The sequence below is a fragment of the Ctenopharyngodon idella genome, chromosome 18 (genome assembly GCF_019924925.1).
Source record: "Ctenopharyngodon idella isolate HZGC_01 chromosome 18, HZGC01, whole genome shotgun sequence".
NCBI classification, from domain to species: domain Eukaryota; kingdom Metazoa; phylum Chordata; class Actinopteri; order Cypriniformes; family Xenocyprididae; genus Ctenopharyngodon; species Ctenopharyngodon idella.
This window is the reverse complement of record NC_067237.1, coordinates 5,802,421-5,829,314: the sequence shown is the minus strand read 5'-3', so window position 1 is coordinate 5,829,314 and position 26,894 is coordinate 5,802,421. Positions and strand designations below refer to the sequence as shown.

At 38.1% G+C, this 26,894-nt stretch overlaps 1 protein-coding gene across 1 annotated transcript in view; it reads left to right on the top strand.

Moving 5' to 3' along the window:
- nectin1b (nectin cell adhesion molecule 1b) overlaps positions 1-26,894 on the top strand; it is a 118,937-nt gene that overhangs the window by 48,508 nt on the left and 43,535 nt on the right. Inside the window, exons 2-4 of the mRNA XM_051870018.1 lie at positions 19,266-19,640; positions 23,244-23,543; positions 25,783-25,900. Coding sequence (XP_051725978.1) covers positions 19,266-19,640; positions 23,244-23,543; positions 25,783-25,900 — 793 coding nt within the window. The remainder of the gene's footprint in view (positions 1-19,265; positions 19,641-23,243; positions 23,544-25,782; positions 25,901-26,894) is intronic.

The window sequence follows — 26,894 nt, the reverse complement described above, 5'->3', positions numbered from 1 at the left end:
CGTTTTGGAAAGAAATCCTGAAAAATCGCTTCTAATGAACAGTAATTCTTTGGCATAAGTATAGAAAGCAGAAAACCGTTATTAAGAAGTTATTTTAAAACTTTCACAGACATAAAAATCCCACCAACACATTTGCAATTGTAAACCCAATGCACTTGGGCTAAAGTGCAGTCATCTAAAATAAATATTGAGGCACCATGGGTTCAGTTAACACTTCTGCAGTGTGTTGGTTATAACATTTGCTGCTGTGGTAATAGTAATCAGACTGTCACCTTGATAGAACTTGTGGCTCATGTACTTATAATGAATTGGTTATCCTCAAGATTTTTTTTTACTTACCCAAAACAGCAGGAAAAGACAAATAAGACAAACTTTTTTTTTCATGGTTTAAATTAAAATGTATACAATTGATAAATTTTGCATTTGCTATTCAATTTTACATTGAATTGAAGGTATACAATCATTTTATACATTCACTGTAAACCCTAATGCTCAAATTGAGGATTGAGTTGGGCAAACTTGAATTAAACAAATGAGTTCAATTAAATTAACTTTTATAAGTATTTAGCACTTTCTTTTTCTTTCAAGTTCACAAAACTGATATATTTTAAGTAAACTGAACTCTTTCATGTTTTGAGTTTTATGAACTTATTTCTTTAATTTACATGAACTTAAGTTTAACTGAAACTTAGCTGGGATTTCTATTTCCAAGAATGCTTTCCCAATGGCACTCGAAAGAGAGAGTAAATGCTAAAATTAGGTGTTTTATAACGTTTTTTTGTGTTAGATTAATGTTAAGTGAGGCAACTGATTGCCTCTTTTTTTTTTTTTTCTTTTTTTTTGCGTAAAACTTATTCGGGTTTTACGGTGTGGGACTCGAACCCATTACCTTGGCATTGTTAGTGCCATGCTCTACTGTTTGAGCTACAAAAAAAATAAATAAATAAATAAAATAAAATATGGCATGTTAAGTTAAGGGCACTTCTGTCACTGCCTGAGATGTCATGTCAGACATCCATCTGCAGTATATGTGTGTGTGCTCAAATGATAGCTACTGATGTCACAGAAATGGCTTTCAGGCAAATTAAGTTTTGCTCAACTACTATGAACAAAAATGTGACAGACAAGCTGTATCTTGTTCAATTCAGGCAGCGTTGTTTGTCTTGAAGGGCTGAGCAACTGCATCTTTCTTCCAAGAGATAGCACAGCCTGAAAAAATATACAGTGCTGCTGTATTCAAACTAGTCACAAACAGTCGTACATCTTAGAATTGACTTAAAAGTGCACTTCAGGACAGCTTCAGGTTTGGCTGACTGCAGAGAAATCTTGTGCCAGGAAGTGGATGTTTTTCAACGATGTCAAATGCTTTCTCAAACTGAGCGTACTCATCCCTCATTTCCATTGTTTTTTTTATAGAAAACCTCTGCAATAGTATTCACTATTTTTTTTTTTTTTTTTTTTTTGACCACACTGAGGTATTTTAAAAGTATTAATTAATTCTAAAACCAAACAAGAGTCACAATCTGAAACGCTCCCTGTCTGGGAATCATTTTCCACTTTCGGTTTTGCTGCCATAGGGTTTTCTGACATGTCAGTGGAAGTATGGGTTTTGAAAAGAGGATGAGGTTTAGAAAAATTGCTTCCAGCACCTTTAAAAAGATGGACTTGTTTGGCATTTAATGACGGTGTTTTGGCCAAGAGAGGTAGGGCAGTCACCCATGAGTGTGTGTGTGCAGTGTTGTGGCAGCAGGGCTGCTTTATTGGAGTCTCTGATCATGCTGTGATGAAGATCACACGTAGCAATGCATTGGGTTGGCGGTGTGTGTATGGCCAGACAGGTGTTCACTCAATAGCTGTCCCACTTCTCTGACCTTAAAGCTTTTAATCAGCTCTGTCTGAGAGCCCGTCAATCCTTTCAAAGCATGACAGTGGTGGAGAGATCGAGGGAGGGGAAAGGAGAGGCTATGCATAGGGTTGGCAGTGTGACAAAATGGTAAATCAGGAGAATGGGTGTCTGTTTCCAAGAATTAACCTTTGTAAAAACTATATATTTCTGGTACAAAACTATAGGTATTCAAAATTGACTAGTTGGTGGGCTCTTTGGACAGCTAACCGACTAATAGGTCTTGTACTGTGAGTAATTATGCTAATTTTGGGTTATGTCCACCAGATGTGTTTCTTAAGGGATCGGTCTTTTTGTCCATACTATGGAAGTCAAATGGGTTGAATATTGTTTTGGAACCAACGTTCTTCAAAACAGGTTTGGAACAGTGTCAGTAAATGATGACAGAATTTTCATTTTAGGGTAAACTATTGATTAAATGTTACCTGGCAACACGCATTTGAAATTTTACTTCACAGCTCAATCAAAAACTGCATAATGTTTAGGGGGAAGAAAAGAAGGGGAAAAAAATGGTGCAAATTTTCCATTTTCTCCCTACTGAATTGCAAATGTGTGTTGATTGCACTGGCAGACACAGGCTGCTGTTGCATTTTCCAGGTGGTTGCCAAGTATTGGCAGTGGTTGAAATGAGTTGCTATTATATGCAAAATTTTTGGTGTTTAAAAAAGAGCTATACAAATTCAATAACTTGCTGCTCCTGTGGAAGCATCTGGGGCATGTGAGTCATTTCCACCGGAATACGGTTTGTTGTACGAGAGGAAATGATGATGAGTTTAATCCTTTGCTGCTAGCAAATTTGTGTTTCTTCCTTAAGCTGCAGATTTGCCAAGACTGTGCCCGATTTTGCGTTCTTTCGAGCGGTGCTCCTTCACTTGTAAGGTTCAGTGAGTGACAGTAATTTCAATCCAAGCTAATTGAGTTGTTGAATCTCCCTTTGAGTCTCTTTTCTTGCTCGCTTCAGGGTCTCTGATCAATAGTAATACACTATTGTGATATGTCAGCTAGACTTATTTATATATTTACCCCATTCTTTCTTTATCAAAAGGTATCAGGCGAAAAGCAGACGCTTTTCACAGGCGATTGTCTCACCTTGTAAGAATGGCTCAGTAGACCTTTAGGGATGTTTGAATTAGTTGTGTGAACTGACACAGCTAGAAGTTTAACCTCAGAACATCTTTCAAACAGCAGGTAATTATAGTGATGGCCATTAATGAAGAGAACCATTAAAAGTGCTGTCAATGCGTTTACATTGAAACTGTCTTGAACTCCACAATTATCCATAGCCTTAGTTAAATCTTTTTACTCATCTTACACCCTTTATCAACAGAGAACTATTTTTTTTTTTTTTTCCACTGACATCCCTGCATCCTAAAGCCGAACTTCAAACAAAGTGTGCTCTCTGATTCATCTTAATGTCGTTCTGCTGTAATCTAGTTGTTTTGTGGAAAAGACAAGAATCTACTCCTCAAAAACCTTTGATTTTCAGACTCACTGCGTAATCCCACAAGTCCATTTCCTTGTTTTCCAGCCGAGACCCTCCTTTGTGAGCCCACCCACCCTGTTGATTTCAGACAACCAAGGCAATTACCTCAGGCCTGAATTCACAGTGAAGGATGAGAAGCTAGCCTTGCTTTTTTTTTTTTTTTTGCTTTCCTCAACCACACTGAATTGTGCTATATGCTAACACACATATGCTAACGTTCTTTAGGCTCCACTGATGAAAAGCCTCCATCTCATGGTCTTCATGTCAATATACACCATTGGACTTCTGAGGTCTTGTGGGGAACACTGTAACTCATTCCACCCCTCGACTTTTTCAGACGTTCTCCCTCTCCTCAACCTGTGGTTTTGTGGTTCTCGTCTTCATCTCGTAGCCAGATACTTTTCATTTAATTGAAAGCCAAAAGTGCCTCAATGTTTAACTCTTCAAATGTGCAATCAGCGCCCCGGTTCCGCACTTCACTTCTGAGAAATCACTTGTTCTGTGCTTTTAAAAATGAAATGTTCTTGTTTTTGCTCAGAGGCTATTAGAATGCTACAATAGCTCTACGCTGTCATTCGCTTGATGACCGCAAATCTATTTGCTGAGTTTTTAAATTAAGAAATATGTCATCCGAATATCACTTTCTACCCATTGCACCGCAGACTGCTGGGTTTTTTGGCGGAAAAGGTTATTGACGGAAGGACATGCATTATGATAGATGATGTGTCATTTGGATTGGGTTTCCTCTGCTCTTTGATGTGCGACCTGGAATAACAACCTCCAGACTCGTTGAGATAATCTGACAGAATTCTGGAAAGTTTCCGTGATTAGAACAAAAGTCACATTGAAGGTTTATAGAACTATTGTAGAGAAAGTGAAAACTGGATCTTGGACCTAGATGTGGTGTGTTTTGGACCCGCTATGCATTGAAATGTGTGTGTGTGTGTGTGTGTGTGTGTGTGTGTGTGTGTGTGCATGTGTGGATATGGGAAAGAACTCTGAATTGTGGTGTGTGGTGAAGAGTTGGAGGAGGGGGACTTGACGTCCCTCTACCCAGCTGGGCAGCACATGCACTGGAGACTAGAGATGTGGTGAGCATTCCATGGGCTGTGTGTGGAGAATGGAACGCTCCCAAAGAGCCATTGGAAAGATCCATTGCGGTCTTGGTCACGGAAATAGTACAGCCCCATACTCTTAGAGTTTTCCTCAGAAACACTGAACGGTTTATACATCACCATCTTTACTTTTCTACCCTTCTTTGCTCTTTTAGTTAAAGTTGCTTTGAGTCATTTTTATGTCGCACTGGCCGACATGGCAGTCGTCTTGGACTTGTACTGACACCTACTGGTGTGGAGGCAGCATCATGTAAAAGCAACACTTTTTGTGAGACATCCGATTCATTAGTTGCTATAGGGAAATAACTAGAAGAATAAGAAAGTGCTGTTAACAGTAAAACTATCTGCGCTACAAACCAGTGTGTTTATAATTATGACAATACATTAAAACGTGTCTGATAATAGGGGTTATTAGATAATTCTTGTAGAAAAAAATAGCTTTTAATAGGGTTTATCAATCATTTAGGGCTAACTTTTTTTTTTTTTAAAAAAAGAGGAAATAATAGCTAAGTTCCCCTTTAAATTTAAGATTTGCATCATGCCAAACATTCATGTAAATTACGAATGCTTGCAAATGTGATAATGATTGCTAACAACTTTGCTAGCGTTAACTACATTGTCTTGACTGAGAAAAAAAAAAAGAAAAAAAAGTGATAAACCCTTATGTCCAAGCGCCCTAAAACCTCATGTAAAATCAAGAATATTGGAAATCCAATATGAAACCATCATGGCTTTGCCATTTCGTCTGTACCTCATAGTTGTAGCTTTGGCTAAAATATTTCTAATATCCTTCCAGTTATAAATCTCTATGATATCATCTAGTGCCAGATAACAGATGATGGCACTGGCCGGTCGCATACTAAATGTATGTGTTAATTGTGAGTGGTCCAGACTCTCTCACTACCCCTCCAGTGGGAGTGTGAATTCCCAACCGGACATGTTAATGGATCAATCTGCTCTGTCAAATGAGGGGGAGAGACCAAAGCTGCCCACCGGCCCAGCTGTAGTGTTTCCACAATACTGGCCTGTTTAAACCCTGATAATCAACCATGCTCTTTTATGTCAGATGGACATTTCATATTTCTTCTACAAATCGTTAAAAATGGATGAATCTCTCAACATGACTTCCCTCTAAGAAATCTTCATAAAACTCTTTCATCAGTGATACACAGGAGGGGGCTTGAGGATTCCAGTCAGCGGCACCTCACATCAAATATTGATTATCTGTTCTCTTTTTGTTTTTATATTTGCCCTCCTATTAGGGGGTTGTGCTACTGTTAGTCACAGGAACCTTGGGAGTTTGGAAAACTAATCACTGGTACAGTCATTAGGTAGCCTTAATGACAAGTGCCCAATGCCAATACCAGTATCTACAGAATATCAATCTATATAAAATATATACATTTAAAGGTAAAATGTGTTTTTTTTTTTTTTTTTTTTTTTTTTTTTTTTTTTGGGCAACATACCCAACCTGGAATCTTGCATCATGCTCGTTCGTTCATGCATAGCATTTAAATTGCTCATCCATGTAATCCGTTTAATCATTATACTTACCTCCAATCCGATTTTCCTTGTGAACACTTTGGATTTGAACTTTTCCAGGCTGAAATTTTGCCCATTGATGATGATGGACAGGGAGAGGATTTGTCATGCATGGCTGTCTTAGCATATTCCCCAGTGCCGCTTTTGGCTGAACTTGAAATACTTTTTCTGCTAGATGTGCTGAGTAGACAATGTAGCCCAAGGTGCACTGGGGCCATCGGCTCAGCAGTGGACACAAAACACACCCAAACCCACACTCAATATAAACATCAGAGACAGACATGAGGTTGCACCAGACATGATTTTATTGAGTCGGTGGGTTTGTGTTGTATTGCATGCTGTTGCGTGACGCTTTATTCTGTCATATGCTTCAGTTAGGGGGTTTAGTCATGTTGAGCGGGTTTGGTGAAATGTTGCAATTATTATTATTTTATACTAGAGTAAATATATTTTAGAGCAATGCTTCTTTGTATTTTAATATTTAATTACCCACCTTGGACACACAGTTCAGTTTTGTTCTTTTATATATTTAGTTCGCCCAAAAATGAAAATAGGCATCATTTACTTATCCTCAGGTCATTCCAAACCCAGTCTTTGGTTAATCTTTGAAACACAAATGAAGATATTTTTAATGAAACCTGTGTGGTTTTCGTCCTCTCACCAACATTTTGAAGATCCAAAAAGGCTATAAAGGCGTTGTTTAATCTTGTTTATTCTTGTAAAGAAATACGATCGCTTTGTATGATGAACAGATTTAATTTAGGCTTTATCTAAACAATGATCGACACACATACATGCAACACATTACATATGGTAAACACAAAGCCCAAACCAGTGAGGTTTGCTCTAGCGTGTGACACAAGCTTCCGTGTTTATATAGCTTGTGTCATATATTCTTTCCCCACCATTGACGGAACGTTCCGTCATTTATGAGACAACCACTGATGGAATTTTCCGGCTTTCCGTGTTTTTAACGTTATATGGTAGGGGGCGCTATTACACATCTTCTGAAAAAGTACTGAATCTCCTGATCAAAACACAGGCAAGTAAGAAGCAGAAACAAACGATAGCATATGTAAGCAGATGCATATGTAAAATAACGTGATCATCAACATTAAACAGCATATAAATCAAAACTGCCTAAAGTTACCGAATTAAATGTCGACCCAGGACGAGCTATAGGACTGTGCAAGCTTTGGGGGTGTTGATGAACTCGATCTACTCCATTTATTCTATTTTTTTGATCATTGTTGTGAATCCAATTCAGGTGTAGACATTGACAAAAATGCGATTTTCTCAGCTTTTTGCTCAAACTTACCAACATTCAAATGTTTGTGTTTCGAAGGTGAACAAAGTTCTAATGGGTTTAGAACGACATGAGAGCGAGTAAATGGTGATAAAATTTTCATTTTAGGTGAACTAACCCTTTAAGGTTGATTATAACGTAATATTTCAATTGATTTTGCTAAATTGTACACAATGCATCTTTCTCTCTATCCTTGAATTCACTTCAATTTGACTCCAACCCCCTTTGGAACCACCCACCAACAGTAACCCCAAGACAATGGCTGTCTCAGGTGTAATCCATTACTTATGGCCCACCAGTAATGGCCATGGCCACATTATTTATTGATTAGTTATTTTTCACATGAAGACATCTAACAGCTGTTATTGATTTTATGCCAGAGGATATCACTGCATTATTGAAAAATTGCCAACTCTGATCATTTAACGCTTGTGGGCGTATTTATCTGGCAATCTGTGCGATAAAATATTAATTATGTTTTGTTCATTATTTCTAAACTACTTCACATTTGCAATGACTCACGGGCTTGTGCGTGCAGTGGTCATGTTGTTTGGTTATGTCGGTTGTAAATCACCCGCTGGGAAACGCCGGTCACTTTAATGTTGATATCCACAGGAGACTGTGGTTCGTTAAAAAGTCTCCATTTGTTAAAGTCATTTTATAGATGTTTATGTTGTTAGAAGGTAGCCTGCTGTCGTCCTTTTATCCACAAACCTATCCTTGCACATACACCAGCACATTAAACATATTCAAACGCACACATGCAGACAGATCCACTGGCAAATACATATACATACTCCAAACACAGCATAAGTAAAGCAAGTCGTCACTCTTTCCCGTGTACCACAGAAAAAGCTTTTTACTGAATGGGGACATCAATAATTTAGCTGAATATCGTTCTGTGTAAAACTCCCTTATGCATTTATGCATGCATTTATGTAATGGTGCCAGCTGAGCCTTTTTTTCCTTATCTTTGTGTCTAGTTTCTGTCTCTCTTTTCCAAATAAGCAGGACAGTTTCTGTGTAGTCATTTTGTTGGCCTTTGTAATCATTAACTACGTACGTTTTTTCAAACCTAACAGCCCCGCGCTTCCTCTGACTCTGACAGGTGGCCTGGTATCTTGTATCAGGATGATGTCATCAGCTGTTAGGGCAAGTACGGACAAATATTGTGTTTGTTCTTTTTTTTTTTTTTCCTCAGCCCAACCGAAACCATGACAGTGTCCTTGTTTATGTTGCAAGAGGGACAGAGAGAACGTTAGTGAGTGCGACCTTGTCTCCAAGTCTTGTATCGGCCTGTTTACACTTTGTAAATACTGTTGACCTCTTTTGAGCCTGTAGCGAGACAAAACAAAATTGTATATGTAGTAATTTAAGTATTTAAGTACTTTATTTAAGTATCTGTTTATCTATTAAGTCTTTTAAAATGTTTATTCCTGTCAAGTCAAGTCAAGTCACCTTTATTTATATAGCGCTTTACAGTGATAACTGGTATATCATTTTGGCTGCACAGCAGCTCTTAAAGAAAATGGTGTCATTATCCATCTTAAGTAAATTCAGTACTGATTCATTCTATTGTAAGTTATTAATTTAGTTAATTTATCTGTATCAGCACTGGAGTAAACAGTGATGTCATCATCTAGCTCTGTTCAGTTCGCATACAAGGGTGTCAATGCAGGCAGATCAAAACACTGTTGAATATCAAATGTCAAGTGTCCCCAACTAAGCAAGCCAAAGGCAACAGCGGCAAGGAACCCAAACTCCAACAGGTGACATCAGGTGGCAAACAGGTGTTAAAATGGAGAAAAAAAAACCTTGGGAGAAACCAGGCTCAGTCGGGGGGCCAGTTCTCCTCTGGCTAACAGCGAACAGTGCTTTAGTATGATTCAGGCAGCTATCATAAGTCTGATGGGATCGCAACAGTCAAAGTATTTATTCCAGTTCCATCCAGTTGAGGATCGTATTCATCACGCCGGTATGGACAGTTTGTTGAGGAACTGTGCCACTCGCTGTCGTGTCGATGAGGCCTTCACAGTGGATGATCTAGTTGACTCAATCTCTGCTGACACTTCAGGGCTGCGTTGTGGTCGTGTCAAGGCGCAGGTCCTTGATCTCACCTGGATACGGCTCGGATCCGGCTGACTACGGTAAACCTCGGGATAAACAGAGAGACTAATATTAGCGTAGATGCCATGCTTCTTCTGATGTAACGAGTACATCTGGTGTTATAGGAAGTGTTCCCGGTTCCGGCTGACCTAATTTATGCAGCCTAACAATCCTTTAACGGATTTGAAAACATAAATTGATAATGTGTTATGTGTATGCCAGGTTAAAGAGATGCTGTGATACAAAGCTTTTCAGTATCATTACTCCAGTCTTCAGTGTCACATGATCCTTCAGAAATCATTCTAATATGATTATTTGGTGCTCAAAAAAAATATGATTTTTATCAATATTGAAAACAATTGTGCTGCTTACTATTGTTGTGGAACCCACCATTAAAAAGTAACCGTAAAGAAATGAGCACCAAATCAGCATATTATAATGATTTCTAAATGATCATGTGACACTGAAGTCTGGAGTAACCTGAAAATTTACATCACATGAATAAATTAGATTTTACAATATATTAAAATAGAACATTTATTACAATTGTAATAACATGTATTATAGTCTATATATTATATTATATATATATAGTCTAATAATCTAATAAAAATGACTGGAAATGTCTTGGAAATTAATTGGTCAAAAAATTAACCATTGTAGCCATAGACATAATCCTAGTATAGAAAGACATTCTTCGGATTTGGTTGGTTTGCATGATGCAACATGCATTTAAAGTTTGTGCTGCATCTATTGACCTTTATAAAGAGTGCAATATGCCTGCAAAATAACAGATTCAAAGCCTGTATGCGTGTGTATTACATCATCTATCCTTGCTGCTCGATTGTGGATATAAAAATGTATTGGAAGAGCTGGCAAGCCGAGCTGTGAAAGATGAATCAGTGTATAAAAAGGAGTGATGGAGAAGAAAGAGAGCAGAACACAGGTATGCTGATACATCCCCTTGACATTTTCACAACGCCTTCAAACCACTCTCAGGGGGGAAGCAGCGTGGGCCTGTACGCTCCTTCCTACATCGCGTTGGACTTGTGCCATGTGGGGTTGGATCCGTAGTCAAATATGGAAGAAAGCAACATATGGTTGTATAATCAGTGCCTTCTTTAGATGAGGGCAATGTCCTTTTAAGCAAGTCATTCGACTTGGCGGCCATCTTGATAATGCCCTCGGCCAGTTATTTTCAAGTTATGCAAGTGCAGCTTCTATCTGCTTGAATGAGGTAAGGCCAAAATCTCAAAAAGCTGTTTGCCAAGCCTACGCTTAACAAAAAAAATCACAAAAAAAAAAAAAAAAAAAACATCTCACCACTAAAATTTGACCAAAATGTTATATTCTTTAGCTCAAGTTAGGCTACAAAACCGGCTAATTTGCGCTGCAAAGGTATTTCGAACTTCCTTTTTCCCCCTGAACGAAGAAAGAAAATGAACTTCGCTGTGAGTATATCAGGGCCTTTAGGGTGTGTTGTGTACACCGCTTGACAAAGAGAATATGCAAAATCACTTCCTGTATAGTTCAATGGTACAGGTAAATACACAGCCTCAGTCAAGCAGATGGTATATGGTCTATCAGGAACAGGGATATTCATGGGAAATGTGTGTAAAGTTTTGTGCGTTAATGGAAAAAGGTGCGAGAGCAGAACACAGGTGAAAGCCGAAATGCTGACCATCTGTTGCAGCAGGTTTTTGCTGAAGGTAAATATTAGCTAAGGTTGACACAGTAGATGAAGCTGGTAAAACAGGAATCAAAAAGCCATGTATATAGAGGCAGCGCTCAACATTTCACCATATCTGCAGAAGCATGCGCACACACTCACAAACAAACACGCTAGAACGAATTGTACATGCACAGCCGGCCGTAGGATTCATTACATTCTCCTCATTGACTTTAGAGTTACTCTTGAACTCCACCATCACAGTCTCTTCTCTGTTTTTAGCTGCTAACTTGATACAGCGTTGTAATGCGCCCACAGCGTGAGCGGGATGTGCTGGCAGGCACCGTATCATCACTCTCTAGCACATAAACATATTAGTCTCCTCACCGAAGCTGAGCTCTTCTTTTTTCCCCACTGAAGGACCTAGATTGCTATTAGATTACCCACACACAATGGGGCGTATTTTGTAGACTCTCTAAACAAGCCTTTCTGCGGTTTTCTTAATGAGATGGGCTGAATGCCATCGTTTTTTTTTTTTTCTCGGAGGCCTGAAGCAGGTCCAGTGTTGTGCCTCGTGCCCAGGGAGAGATGCAGATCCGGTCAGGCTGTCGTCCTGGAGAATGGTAGCTCTGTTTGGAGTGTGCCTCCACACTGATGCTGCATCTTATAGGAGCCATCCTAGTTGCAGTCCTAGTTGCACCCCCACCCTAGCCGCATGGTCCACGTGTTTGATTGAATAAGGCGAATTCTGCGATTCTTTCGTGAGAAGTAGAGCTGCAAACAGCAGTAGTTGCTTTTTTGTTCAATAAAACAGTGGTCCTCAACCTTTTTTGACACGAAGGTCCCCTGTTGTCCAACCTGTTGTCCACACACTACGACATTTTTCGAGCATAGCGTAGCGTTGGGTATCGTTTTAATTTTAGCGATTCCGATTCTGCTTATCGAATCCGGTTGTTATCGATTCTCAGTTCCGATTCCAATATTTTTTTTATGGAGAGAAAAAAAGAGCAAATACTTTAAGAATAATGTTTTTATTTATTCTTGCCACATTTAGTGACAATTTGTCTAATAATGAAATAAATAACATTAAGGAATGATCAGATGTAATTACAAACCAAAACTATTTAGGTATAACAAAAAAATACAACATAAAATATATAACAGGCAGTTGCTATTGGAGACAGTAAAGTAAGAGAGATTAAAATGCAAACTCAGTAATATTGAATACACTAGTACTCAACTAGGTAGTTTTATTTCTCATCTCCATAAATATATTTAGTAGTAAAGCTAATGCAAGGGCTAGAATCAATTAATCCTTTGCTGATACTTCTTCGTCATCATGGATAGCGCAGTTCATGGTTGCATAGCAACGACAGACGCCATGGGAGCGCAAGCGCTTTGGAAAGGAGGAGAAAGTGGCGCGGCCGCGCTTTCCGCGCGTTTTTAGACGCAACATGTGAACGGCCCCTTAAACATGGTGCATTCCTTCACATTAATGCTGTGTTGAAGCAAAAGTCAGTGCCGATTGTAATGAACTGAGTATGTGCATGATGAGATAAGGATCTTGTCGCAGGTCCTAGCAGATAGATACAACTGTAAAATGCTCACTGCCATTCGCCGTGCAAGAATCGATAAGCAGAATCGAAATGCGCGTATCGTATCAAATCCCCGGTTCTTTGAAATTTGGAACCGGTTCTAAAATGGAACCGGTTCTTGATACCCAACCGTACTCGTCAGTCAGGCTCGCATCAGCTGACTCAGGTGATTCGCGTCTACCTATAGGAATATGACACCTATCATAGCATCTAAATATAAGCTCCTTCAGTATTACCAGCAGCTATTGCGTTTCTCAGGAGCTAATTACCGTCCTCCATCCCCAGCTCCTCATCCAGTCAGGATTTGGCCTTCTGATTCCTCTTGAATCAGACTAATTTCTCGAATTATGTTGTACATTAAAATATTGATATCTGGTTATCACTGCTCTCCCTACTCTTATCCATGCTAGGCTGCATGGATGCTCAGGGAGTCCCAGAACAGAACCATACCGCCAATACAAACTCTATGCAATTTTCAATCAGCTTTGACGATAGTGGTCCTGACAGAGCTGGTATTTCTGCTGTAATTGTGATTTTAGCATTTTAATTTAGATTAGAGTTTGGTTATCTTAATATATTAATGTATCAATTTCAATATGTTTAAGTCAGCCTGTGGCCCCTCTGGAAGTTTTTTAAACCCCCTGGAGACCCCAAACCTTTGGCTGAGAACCACTACACTAAAATAAATGTCCAAGATTTATTAGATTTACTGTAAGTTTAATTTAACATGATTAAATGCTATTTGTGGTCATTAAATTATTTATATGTATTACGAAAAGGCTGTTTGACCAACTGCCAGTGAACAATTTGTTACCTGGGTAGGTAAATTTAAAGTTCAGCAAGTTTCTTTTTATTGCTGCCTTTGCTGATATTTACTCATCACTGGCACCTGTAGGTTCAGAGAATATTTCATCTGAGATGTGTGTGTGCCGCCTATGCTGTTTTGTGCTACAGCTAATTCGCAAACAAGACTTTATGGATTTGCTCAGGACATATTAGGCTTTAGTGTGCACTACATATATTTTATGTGTTTCTTTATTCTGGAGGTCCCTGGTCAGTGTTTAGGCTAGCAAAACAAAGTCTGCCTCGGAGTGGACATTCCGGTAGGAAAACTACATCCATCCTTGACTTCCACCTACTTGCACAGAGTCTTGCCAGATTCTATACTTAAAGTGTCAGTGTTGAGGTACTAATCATACATTATGTTGGACTTGTTTAATGCCCTTTTTCTGAGGCACAATGAGTGGATGAAACATACATTGCCACATCGTGATTACCTGAGATTGTTTAACACACCTTGAGCAATGGGAACTTTGAAATGCTTTAGCCTCTTCTGACTTCATATGTCTCAAGGACATTTCAATGCAATTACTCCCCTCCACATTCTGAGTTTTTGCATGTAGTCCAGCTAAGAGACCTGAAAATGGAAGTAGAGTCAATGTTGTCTGAAACACCGCCCTTGGGTGTGTTTGTCAGATCTACTGGATGATACTTTAAGACCTCAGGATTTGCTCTGCGGTGTGTTAATTCACTTTCATCGTTACTCAGTGATCATTTTACCCAACTTTTTTTGTTGTGCTTTCGAGGGCACCATTGTGCCAACTCCAACTTGCTCACAGTCTGTTTGTCCTTGCTTCCGTTTCGTAGCAACTTGACTTCTTTTATTGTTTACAGAAGTGCTTATATTCTCAAGTTTTCTCTCTGATTGCCGTCCATTGTTCAACTCCACTGTGCAGGCTATAATTACTCTCCATCTCCTACTTTCTTTGGAAGACTCCTTCAGCCCTGAGGTGGAGGAAGAGGAGGTGGAAACGGGGTCAGGGGGGCCCAAAGGCTTTCAGTTCCTCAATGTGAGGATTTGAGTTCTAGAGCCATAAAATTACCCCTCTCACAGCTCCCCCAAAAGCGAAGGCTGATCTTTATTTGTGGTGGTCTAAGTGGATGACTCAAAAAAGGGAGTTAGCAGGATATAGTCTCTCTGCTGCTTCTACTATTCCTCTGTAGCAATGTCTCTATGTAGCTAAAATAAACTAGGCCTATAATTCAGACGCTCAGCCCCTAAATCTGCCTCGGATGGTTTTTCTAACCTATGTTGGCAAGCTGTAAATCATATTGGTACTTCACAAGGCATTTCCTCTGTTTCGACCTTGTCACAGTAGCAAATTCAGGTGGAAACAGGGTCAAACCAAGGGGTACAAGGACACAGGTGTTCCCCAAGGTAGTTGTGCAGAGGTTGCCAGCCGTCTTTCTGTCAAACTCGATTAGTCAATCAATCTGTCGTTTCACAGTGCCTGCTGATGGGTCTATAGACTCTGGTCAAAAATATCTCATCTGTACAGGCTTGAGTAAATGAGAAATGAAGGGTTTGGTGTGCATCGGTTAAAAAACTGACACATCACCAGCTGGATCCCCTTCATTATAAGTGGTGTTTGATGATGCTCATACCTAGGGTTAGGGTTTTTTTTATGATTTGGAGAAGGAAATAACCACCTGTAACATTATGGTGATGGCAACTTTTGTATGAGCGTAAATATCGAGTTCAATCCATATGCAGAGGCAGATTGCGGAAAAAAAAAAAAAAAAAAAACTTTCATATTCTTGCTAAACACAAACCTGAAAATCTACCAGTCTAACACTTCATGAGAAAGAGGAAACAACTTCAGCGATAAGAGTTTATTTCTTTCTATTTGAGGTTGGTACTATGCATTCTCTGAAATCTTGAGTATCTTTCTTTGAAGTTTGTGCTGTGGAGACCTTGAACTGTCTTTTTTTTTTTTTTTTTTTTTTCTTCAAATTTTCAACTTGCAAACACACAGACACACACAAAACACATACTTATGTGTACACTGAATGAAAAGTGCACAATTTGCCTGCTTCTCTCTCTCTCTCTCTAAATGTGTGGCTAGTTTCAACCCCGCTGGTCATGAGATCCATTTTAAGTTTTATACTATCAGTGTCTTCTCAAGTTTAACTTTTCCCAGATTGGCTTTCAAAGTCTTGAACTTAGCATTTAAACACTTGCCCATACTTGTTGAACAATCATGACTAATGTTACCCACAGGCCTGTACTCAAACCAGTTTTTCAACTTTTCTTAAAATGGCTTACGAATACACGAATCAGTAGGAAGCTGATCCCTGATCAGTAGTTTACCTTAAACTCTTCAGAATTGCCTGCAATTCTCTCATTTTCAACAGGTATAATTTGAATATTTGCTGTATAAATATTTAGACTCATATGGGCCATTCAATGAAACTGGCTCCTTTTACAGTTTGAAAATGTGTTTTTTAAAATACTCTTTTATATGATTTGAAAAATTATATCAAACAATGTGTTTAAGTAAACAATCTCAATCTAAATTAATACTTTTTAAACACATTTCAATGTAGGAATATTCAGAAAGTTCACAGGGTTGACAATTTTTTTTTAATTTTAATGTGATAATACAAGTGCTCAAGGTCATGAGACAAGAACATTCTTCTCAGAAAGAGAAAGAGAATTTAATACTGATTTTGCTGTTCTCCTGTGAAAAAGAGCTCATTCATAAACAGAGGATCAATGGGCCTCATTCTTGAAACATGAGCAGAACAAATTTCTGTCGTTCATAAAATAATTCAGTAAATTGTCACTTTCATGTAACAATGGGCCTCATTCACAAATAACAAGCAGGGGTTTTTTTTGTGTGTGCGTGTAATTTGTTGAAAAACATTTATATTCAATGTAAAATTTGTGTATTTGTGTCATTTTAATTTTATAGAAGTGCTCAAGGTCATGAGACTACAACATTCTTCTTAGAAAGAGAATTTAATACTGATATTTCTACAGACATGCACTTTTTAATGATCGGTTGTTTACTATACAAACTCAGGGTAACAGGCTTGACATTTTAAGATGAAAAACAACAAAACTAAAGATGAAATACTAAAGGAGGCTCTAAATTGTCCTTGAAAGTTGATGATGTCATTATTATAGCATTTTTTTGTTTTTGTGTGTATATATATATATATATATATACATATATATATATATATATATATATATATATATATACATATTATATATATATATATATATATATATATATATATATATATATATATATATACATATATATACATATATATATTAGGGATACAAATGATACCCATTTGATCAAACGACCTGGATTTTTTTTTCCCCCTGCAGTATTTCCAACTTTTATGAGTGGCGTGATTAAGCACAGTAGTTTAGAGTTACTTCCTCTTTGCTAAGGTCTCTCTGTAGGAGGTAATTACCTCTTTTACCAGTCATAAATAAGAGAGAGGGAGAGAGGAAAGAGGGAGGTGAAGGTAAGTGGTTTAGTATATGTTTGTGCAGGAAGCAAGGCCAACAGGACAGCACAGCACCTGACGGCGAGCAGAAATATATATTCTTTTTTTACGACAGTTTTGTTAAAGACAACAGAAGTCATGGATCCTCCAGAGACACATTTGCCTCAGAGTTATTAACGGGTCAGGAAAGCTTCTGTTATGAATGGCCTCTGTAGAGCTAAACAGGAACTGAATGTGTTCGTGGATGCATGGCCCTTCTGAAGAAGCATAACAGGCTGGAAAAGTTAGAAGAGCCGGTTATCTGGTCAGGTGTTAAGGAAGTGAAGACAAAGAAAATATGAATGAGAAGCAGGGGGTGAGGTAAAGGGGGTAGTTAAACAAAAGTATGAGTAATAGCATGTGCAAGAAAGCGAGACTTAGAGAAAAGGAAGGGCGAGAAGGAGGGGTTTGAGTGTTGACACATCATTCTCAGCTGGAGGGGGTAAAAGAAGGTCACTAGGGAGACAAAAGACCAGGGGCCTGCCAAAACAAGACGTATTTGACCGTGGGGCACACCGTATTTAGGGTTATCTAGAGAGACAAAACCACTATTGTTTTAACTGGGGGCAATGGAGGCATCCTCTACGTGACAGATACCTTCAAACCCCTGAAAGCCATTGTGGGAAAAAATAGAAAACCCATTCGTTTACTACTAATTGCCTGCCTGGTTTATTGTAGCTTAATTCAAGTGCCATCATTGTGGGCACACTCAGACTGGATCCCACATTGTTTCCATTAATAGGTGCTTGAGGCTGTCACCGAGATGTTTACCAATGAGAAATAATTAGGATAGAGTGGTGTGGGAGGGTTGGCAGTCAGGATCAGTGTCGGGGGGGATCTACCGTCATTACACATGCAGGGAAAGTCTACATCCGGAGCTCTTGAAGACCTAATGCTGCCTGTAAACACCGCTGCTATGCTTGTAATTAGTTCTGTTTGTCGACGAAGACTGTGTTTGAAGTACTCTTGTTGAATTGGCATGCCAGCTATTTGGACGCACTCGACTGTAGCGTGAAAGCCAGAGTCGAGTCAATGAGTTGGTGAAACTTAAGCTAGGGTTGTTAGTTTAGTTTACCATCAATTTGTTAGAATTAGCTAATAATGTTTATAGGAAAAAAATGACTCTTTCCCCAGTAAAACCTAAAGGGAACATATCATGACTTTTTCCATCTTTAAGTGCTATAATCGGGTCCCCGGTGTATCTACCAACACAGAAAACGTGAAAAAGGACAACCCCATATCTTTGTATTTGGAAAACCTTTCTCTTCAAGCATGTGAAAAAAGCAAGCCGCTCAGATTTCGCTACCCTAGTGATGTAGGAAGGGGATCTTATTATAATATTACCGCCCCTTAATCTCCACGTTTCCACCCATGGCGCTGCCATTTTGTGTACCAGTTCTATTGCCATTGCAAATGTTTGAGCAAAGCATGCTAACTGTTCTGTCGATGGCTGCACAGATGAACACAGAACACTATTTAGGCCATGTTGGGCTGCTTTAGAGAAGAGGAAGAGTTGTTGTAGTAGAGTGTTGTTGCCATGCCGTCATTTTACGCCGGACTGCTTCACAAATGAGGGTCAATTCAATGCTGGATTTGCACGAAAGATTAACATGACGACACATGCTAGTCGATGAGTTGAATCAGCTCCACAGAATCTACATAAATTTATCCACTAAATCCACTCCGTTCAGAAACGTCCAGATGCATTCTATAAGTTGTAACTTGTTCCTGAGTCTCTCCATCAGTGTCCGACTCCGGTTTGAACAATGTAAGGTTGAACACCGTTACTGACAATCCTCATTTTGGCTGCGTGAGATTCTCCAGCTTTGTTGTTGTTGAGCAACCGAAGCGCGAGCTGTTAAAGCTCCGCCCTCTTTTGGAAAGCGGGCCAGGAGCAGCAGCTCATTTGCATTTACAGGGACACACAAAAACGGCATGTTTTTGCTCACACCCAAATAGGGGCAAATTTGACAAGCTATAATAAATGATTTGTGGGGTATTTTGAGCTGAAACTCCAGAGAACACCAGGACATATTATATATTGTGAAAAGGAGCATAATAGGTCCCTTTTAATAACTTACTTAATCAAAATATTGCCTTTGAACTTAAATTATGCCAGTATAATGCATTAATCAATCATCGTTCTCAGCACTGATTGGTTGACTTGTTTGTAATGTCCCTCTTCCTGTCTTTCTGCAGCAGGGAACGGGCAGTCGGTGCAGACGGACCCCAGCAAGTCTGGATTTGTTGGTGATACAGTCGAGCTGCGATGTCTCTTTATCAACGGGAAGCCACCAGTGAAGATCTCTCAGGTCACCTGGCAAAAGCTGATAAATGGCACCAAACAAAATGTTGCCACCGCCAACCCAGCCTTGGGAGTCTCTGTGCTGCCTCCTTTCAAAGACCGTGTGAGCTTCAAGCACCCTGCTGTGCGCCAGAGGACCCCTTCTTCTCTTGAGGATACCACCATTGTGTTCACCAGCCTGCGGCTGTCTGATGAAGCGGCCTACATCTGCGAGTACACCACCTTCCCTGCAGGCAACAGGGAGAATATGGTCAACCTCACCGTCTTTGGTAAGGTCACCACACTGGCAGTTGAGACCATACATATATAGTGCTGTTCTCCTGTGAAAAGAGCTCATTCACAAACAGAGGATCAATGGGCCTCATTCTTGAAACATGAGCAGAACAAATTTCTGTCATTCATAAAATCATTCTGTAAATTGTCACATTAATGTGACAACGGGCCTCATTCACAAATAGCAAGCAGTTTTGTGTGTGTGTGTAATTTGTTCAAAAACATTTATATTCAGTGCTAAAATTTGTTTAAGAATGTACATACTATTTGAGTTTAAATACAATTTATACACATTGAATGGTACAATTTATTTCAAGAATGATTTACTCAAAAATTTGCAATGAATGCAAAAATTTACACTAGAATGGTTTTACGAATTTACACAGAAAAATCTCATTGAATGTGAATGAAATTTGTTTCTCAGTTTACAACAACGCAGACTAAATTGTGCATAAAAGTTTTTTTTATAAAAGATCCACATTCAAAAGATCCACATAACGCAAGAATGGTTTTACGAATGGTTCCAAACATTCACAAATGTTTCACAGAAGTGCAAATTCACATTAAATGTGACAGTTTACATTATAATTGTTTTGTGAACAATTTATACGAAAATTCAAATTTAATGTGAAATAAATTGTAAATATGTAAGTTGAATTTTAAATTTTTTCATATTGAATGCTACAAGTTGTATAAAATTGGTCGTACATACAATTTACATAGAAATCCACACTGAATTCTGCAGTTTATGTAAGTATTTTTATTTTTGTCACATCAAAAATGAGTTTACAAAAGAATATTACAGACTGCTTAAAAAAATATTCCACTCATGTTTCATGAATGAGATTCATGTAAGAACTTAGAATTCAGTCACTATAAATTAATTCATTTGGACGAATTTCAATAGTTAATCAACTGTAAATAAGCACAAGGTTACTCTACAGCTGAAGAGGAAGGTTTTGCACGGAACAGCGTGTTATCTACACACATATAACGCCATATATGGAAAGGCAAGAAATAGGTGTCATTTTCTTGAATATTCTCAGCACCCTCAGCCTTGACAAGGTGTTGTCATGGTTAGCAGGTAGTAAGGTGTAAATGGATGTTGTTTCAGCAATATTTTATTCATAACCCTGTAAGCCCTTGAGAAAAATCATCTTTGTCCTTGACCGCTCCAGGTCTTGTGCGTAATATGCTTGGTTCCAACCTTCCATACATTTGAAATGTATTGATCGTTGTTTAGTTGACCTGCAGATATAACATATTCATACATGTTTTCATGAATAGCTGCACACACAGGTAAAGATAGGTTATCATTTTTTTTTAAAAGGAATCCAATCCTGTATTGTTTACTTTTTCCTTGAAACTCAAAATCAGATGTTACGCAGAATGTCCAAGCTGCTCTTTGACATACAACAAAAGTGGATGGTGTTTTATACTTTATAGCTCCAATAAGACCAAAAGCACCATAAAAGTAGAATACAACTCCAGATCTTCTGAAGCCATACATCTCCCAAACTGGGGTTTGTGAGTTGATTTTTAAATCATAAAAATGTAAAAACGACGATATTTTTATTTATTTATTTATTTTATTTTATTTTATTTTTTTCATTAACCAACATCAGAGATCCATGAACAGGCAAATTTGTTGTTAAATTATTAAAATCTTAAAAGGTTAGTTCACCCAAAAATGACAATTCTGTCATTAATTACTCACCCTCATGTCGTTCCAAACCCGTAAGACCTTCATTCATCTTCGGAACACAAATTAAGATATTTTTGATGAAATTCGAGAGCTCTCTGACCCCTCCATAGACAGCAATTTAATTACCACTTTCAAGGCCCAGAAAGGTAGTAAAGACATTGTTAAAATAGTCCATGTAACTACAGTGGTTCAGCCTTTATTTTATGAAGCGACTGTTTACGCTGTATCGCTTCCAGGTTCTACGCCAGAACGCCGGCTCAGTGTTGGCCGTCGCTGTACACGTGAGCAGCACAAAGCATTTGCGTAATGCTGATGCACGGGCCGGCCAATAATAAGTTGGCATTTTGACGTAGAACCTGGAAGCGCTGCACTGTGTCTACAACGTAAACAGCGTAGGAGACTGACAGGGAAGAGAAGAAATTGTTGAATAAAGTCGTTATTTTTGTTTTGTTTTTGCAAACAAAAAGTATTTTTGTCGCTTTATAACATTAAGGTTGACACTGCAGTCACGTCAACAATGTTAATGATGTCTTTAGTATCTTTCTGGGCCTTGAAAGTGGTAATTAAATTGCTGTCTATGGAGGGGTCAGAGAGCTCTCAGATTTCATCAAAAATATCTTAATTTGTGTTCTGAAGATGAACGAAGGTCTTACGGGTGTGGAACGACACGGGGGCGAGTAATTTAATTACAGAATTTTCATTTTTGGGTGAACTAACCCTTTAAATTAAAATCTCAGGAAGTACTTCAAGTAAATATTTTAGGTCAGATGGGTTTGGCTGACAAAAAAAACAAAAAACAATATTCATATCGATCCATATGACATATGACTTCAGAGGACTTGCAATAAAGTGCACGACGGGATACTTTTTATGGTGCCTTTTTGAGCTTGGCTGTTTAAATCACGACCAACTTTCATTGTATGAAAAACAGATTCTCTGACATTCTGCCTAACATGAAAAATAATATGTGACTGGTAAAAAATGAGGGTGCATAAATCGTAAAAATGTATTGCTAGGTGAACTTTTCTTTTAATAAATAAATGTCCTAAACAGACATCAATTAAAGCTTTCCTTTCAGTGATTCATCTCTTAGGAAACTGCACAGATTAGAAAAAAAACATGATGTGTGTGTGTGTGTGTGTGTGTGTGTGTGTGTGTGTGTGTGTGTTGGAGTGCAAGAGAAGAGTATCTCGTTAGATAGGTGGGTTATGCTCCCACTGATTGCAGATCTAATTAGAAATGAAGTGTTGATATGTTTTCCATTAAGCCAGCAAAGGGAGCTGCTTGGCTCAAGTACAGGGTGTTTTTTTTTTTTGTTTTTTTTGTTTTTTTTTCACTGGTGTGGCTTGTTAACTCCCAAGCCCATTTTGTATATCACGTTCACATGCGTCCTCTGAGAATGCTGGCATTGCAGTAAGAGCAAGCAACCTGAATGGAGATAACCAGCTTAGTGCTTTCAAAGACGCTCTTCATGTCATATCAACCCTCGCAACAAACCTCAGACCCACTATCAGCACTCTTTGACATGCACTCACATAAACACACATCTTCCCTTTTGATGTGGGCCTCGTTAATTGCTAATTGGCAGCTCATAAAGGATCGAGATTGGATGACTTTGGGCACCGTGAGAAATGAGTGGTTTCTACATCTGTTTGAGTGCTTGACTGATGCTTTTGCTTTGAACATGGGTAGAGGAAAAAGAAATTAGTGAACTGCTTGATTTGTACCGACGGGAAGAAAACGACTTTTCAGAACAGCAAGATTAGAGTTAGAGGAAGTGGATTTTTTCCTCAACTCTCAAGGGCACCTTTGTTGCTCCTCTTCACACTGTATTTTAGTATCTTCCACAGCCTTCCTTTCCCTGTTTTATTTATTGTTTACTTCTTTTATCCAGCACGGCCAGTGACCAAGATGACCTTGACTTCACCCACTATCGTGGCAAGGACTCCGAAACGCAAGATGCCCGTGGCCACCTGCATGTCAGCTAATGGCAAGCCTCCCAGCGTCATCAAATGGGACACCACTCTGAAGGGAGAAGCCACGTTTCAAGAAACACGCAATCCGAATGGCACTGTGACCGTGCGCAGCAACTACCTCGTGTTGCCCAGCCGCGAGACTCACCGACAGAAGCTGACCTGCATCGTCACCTACCGCGCAGAGCGCTTTACCGACAGTGTCATACTCAACGTTCAGTGTAAGAACAATGATTTTCTTCATATCTTTCAAACTCCAGCAGAACAAATTAAATTACACGTCACTGATAGATTTACAGTGATACACACGTACTGTAGGGCTTTTGTTTTTTAAAAAAGGCTCTTATGCTCACCAAGGCTGCATTTATTAAGTGATATTGTGAAATATTATTACATTTTGAAGAACTGTTTTCTATGAAAGCTTGTTTCCGCCACTAAATAAAAAGGTAATTGTGACTTTTTGTCTCACAGTTCTGTCTTTTTTCTCACACTTGCGAGATATATATTCACAATGTGAGAAATAAAGTCAGAATTGCGAGTTATAATGTTAGAATTACGAGTTATAAACTAACAAACGCGCGTTATAAACTCACAATTGTGATATAAATTATATTTATTGTGATAAAAAACATTTTCTCGCAAATCTGATTTCTTTCTCGCAATTGTAAGATATAAACTCACAATTCTGAATTGTGAGAAATAAACTCGCAATAGCGAGTTATAAAGTCCAATTCTAAGGAAAAAAGACTGACTTTTTTGTCAGAATTGTAAGTTTGTTTCACAATTCTGTCGTTATAACTTGCAATTGCGAATTTATATCACAGTTCTGAGAAAAAAAAAGTCAGAATTGTGAGATAAAAAGACACAATTATACTTTATTTTAATATATTTAAATATTAATTTTATTCCTGTCATGGCAAAGCTGAATTTTCAGCAGCATTACTCCAGTCTTCAGTGTCACATGATCCTTCAGTGCTGATTTGGTGCTCAAGAAACATTTCTTATTAATAAATGTTGAAAACAGTTTTTTTGTTGCTTAATATTTTTGTGGATACAGTGATACATGAAAACCATTCAAAAGTTTGGGGTAAAAAAAAAAAGATTATTCTAAACTTTTATTCAGCAAGGGCCGTTAAATTGATTGAAAGTGACAGTAAAGACATGTATAATGTTACAAAAGATTTATATTTAATGAATGCTGGTCTTTTGAACTTTCTACTCATCAAAAAAATCCTGAAGAAAAAGTATCACACATTCCATTAAGCAGCAAAAACTTTTTTCAACACCGATAATAAGGACTTCTAATAACTGAGCACCAAATCAGCATATTAAAATGATTTCTGAAGGATCATGTGACACTGAAAACTGGAGTAATGGCTGCTGAAAATTCATCACAGGAATAAATTACAATATATTAAAATAGAAAACAATTCTTTTAAATTGTAATAATATGTGACAATATTGCTGTTTGTACAATATTCCTTATCGAATAAATGCAGCCTTGGTGAGCATAAGAGACTTATTTAAAAAATATGAAAAAAAAAAAAGTCTTAATAATTGTAAATAATACATCACAAAATGACATAAATGTATGTTATACAATATTTTAATCTAATTAATTAAACCCCACTGGAATGTCAAAGAATGTCTAAAAAAAAATGCATATTAATGTATTTGGGCTTGATAATAAGATGTTAGCGTTTATGCTGCACTGTTACGCAAGTTCTGCGGAGGAGGTTCAGAGCAGGAAGAGATGTGTCACTGGCCTGTCTCAGCCGCTGTTGTTATCAGCTATTGTTTAGGGCAGTTTAGACCAGTATTTCAGCCCCCATAAAGCCCACTGATAGAGGAAATCCACCCATTCTCCCGCACCATGCTATAGAATACATTGTTCTTGTGGCGTGTATCTGTGTGAAAGGCCGTGTTTAGAGTGACGGGAAGTTCACAGAGAATCACTCGTCCTGATTCTTGATTTACTTTGAGTGTTTTGTTAATCAAGTTACCCTTTGGTATAACATTTCCAAATTAAATTTGCTCAGCCTTATACATGCTCATAAAAGCAATTAAGAATAAATCTGAAGAGACATAGAAATTACTGACCGGTACCATCAAGTATTCAGTGCATTTTAATATCGTCATTAATAGAAAAAAATTGTGCTGTAATGAATTGAAATTTGGCATTTAGCTGAGGTTCTTATCCAATTAGGCCAATTTCTGGAATAGTTGCCCTGGAGTAGCTTGCGGCTAAGTGGGTAGCTAAAGGGCACAGCGATGGTTGTAGTCTCAGTAACCCTTCAGTTGTTGGCTCTCCTCCCTATCGCTTAAGAAATAAACTCTTGACCTTTCAGCTATGAGCCCAGAACATTAATCAGTATTATGACAAGCACCCATCGTCAAGTCATGTGACCCAGAACAGCCATCTGAGCCTCTGCCTGAAGATGCTTTTTTGCTTTTATGCAGATGAGCCGGAGGTAAAAATCGAGGGCTTTGACGGCAACTGGTACCTGAATCGTCAAAACGTGCAGCTCACTTGCAACGCAGATGCCAACCCGCCCGTCACCGTCTACCAGTGGAAACTGTGAGTTACTCTCTCCTGACCTACTAATCCACATTACGAACAATCTCTTTGTTGTCTCAGCTTATTAATATAATGGGATGAATGAGTAATGATTATTAAGTGAAAAGCATAGTGAAGGATAAAAAAAGCAATTTCTTATTAAATTTGAAATAGTTCCTGCCTTTTTATTTTTTATATAGTTAATCATTTTCAAATACACATTACAGTCATTTATTTATACTAAGTTTGCACACAACTACTTTCCAGAATTTTACATTGTAGTACACCCAAGTTGAGTTGAAAATGGACAAACCCGCGATTGGGCTGTTTTAACCCAGAGATTGGGTTAAATGTTTGCCCAACGTGCTGGGCAGTTTTATTTAACCCAAATATTGCTTAAAAATTACTATATGGCTGGCTTAAAATGAACCCAAAAGAGGTTGGAAATTAAAACTCATACACATAATTACTAGAGGCAATCGCTGGATTAAAACTTAAACTTAATCCAATTGCTGGGTTAAAACTTAAACTTATTAATAAATGTTCATTTATTAAATATTTTAATAAATGTTTAATAAATGAACAAGCAAGCAATACACTAATTTTTAAACAATAGCTGAGTTAAATAAAATTAACCAGCAGGCTGGGCAAACATTTAACCCCACTGCTGGGTTAAAACAACCCAATTGCTATGTTTGTCCATTTTCAACCCAACTTTTTTTTTTTTTTTTTAACCCAGAATTTTTTAGAGTGTAAAGTGTATATTAAGTTTATTAAATAACACAAATTGATAAAAGTTAAACAAATGAGTCATATTACTTGTAAACAGTAAGAAGAGTTGATGTGTGTTGAACACTTGCCTGATTTTCCTTCACATCTAATCCATCCATTTAAAAACTAAACAACTTTTTAGTTTTTAATATAGAAATGCATAATTTATATTTGTCTACAAAACTAATGTCAAGCATATACTCATAAGCCTTTAGATCAAAAGGTTTTTAAGATCATGAAGATC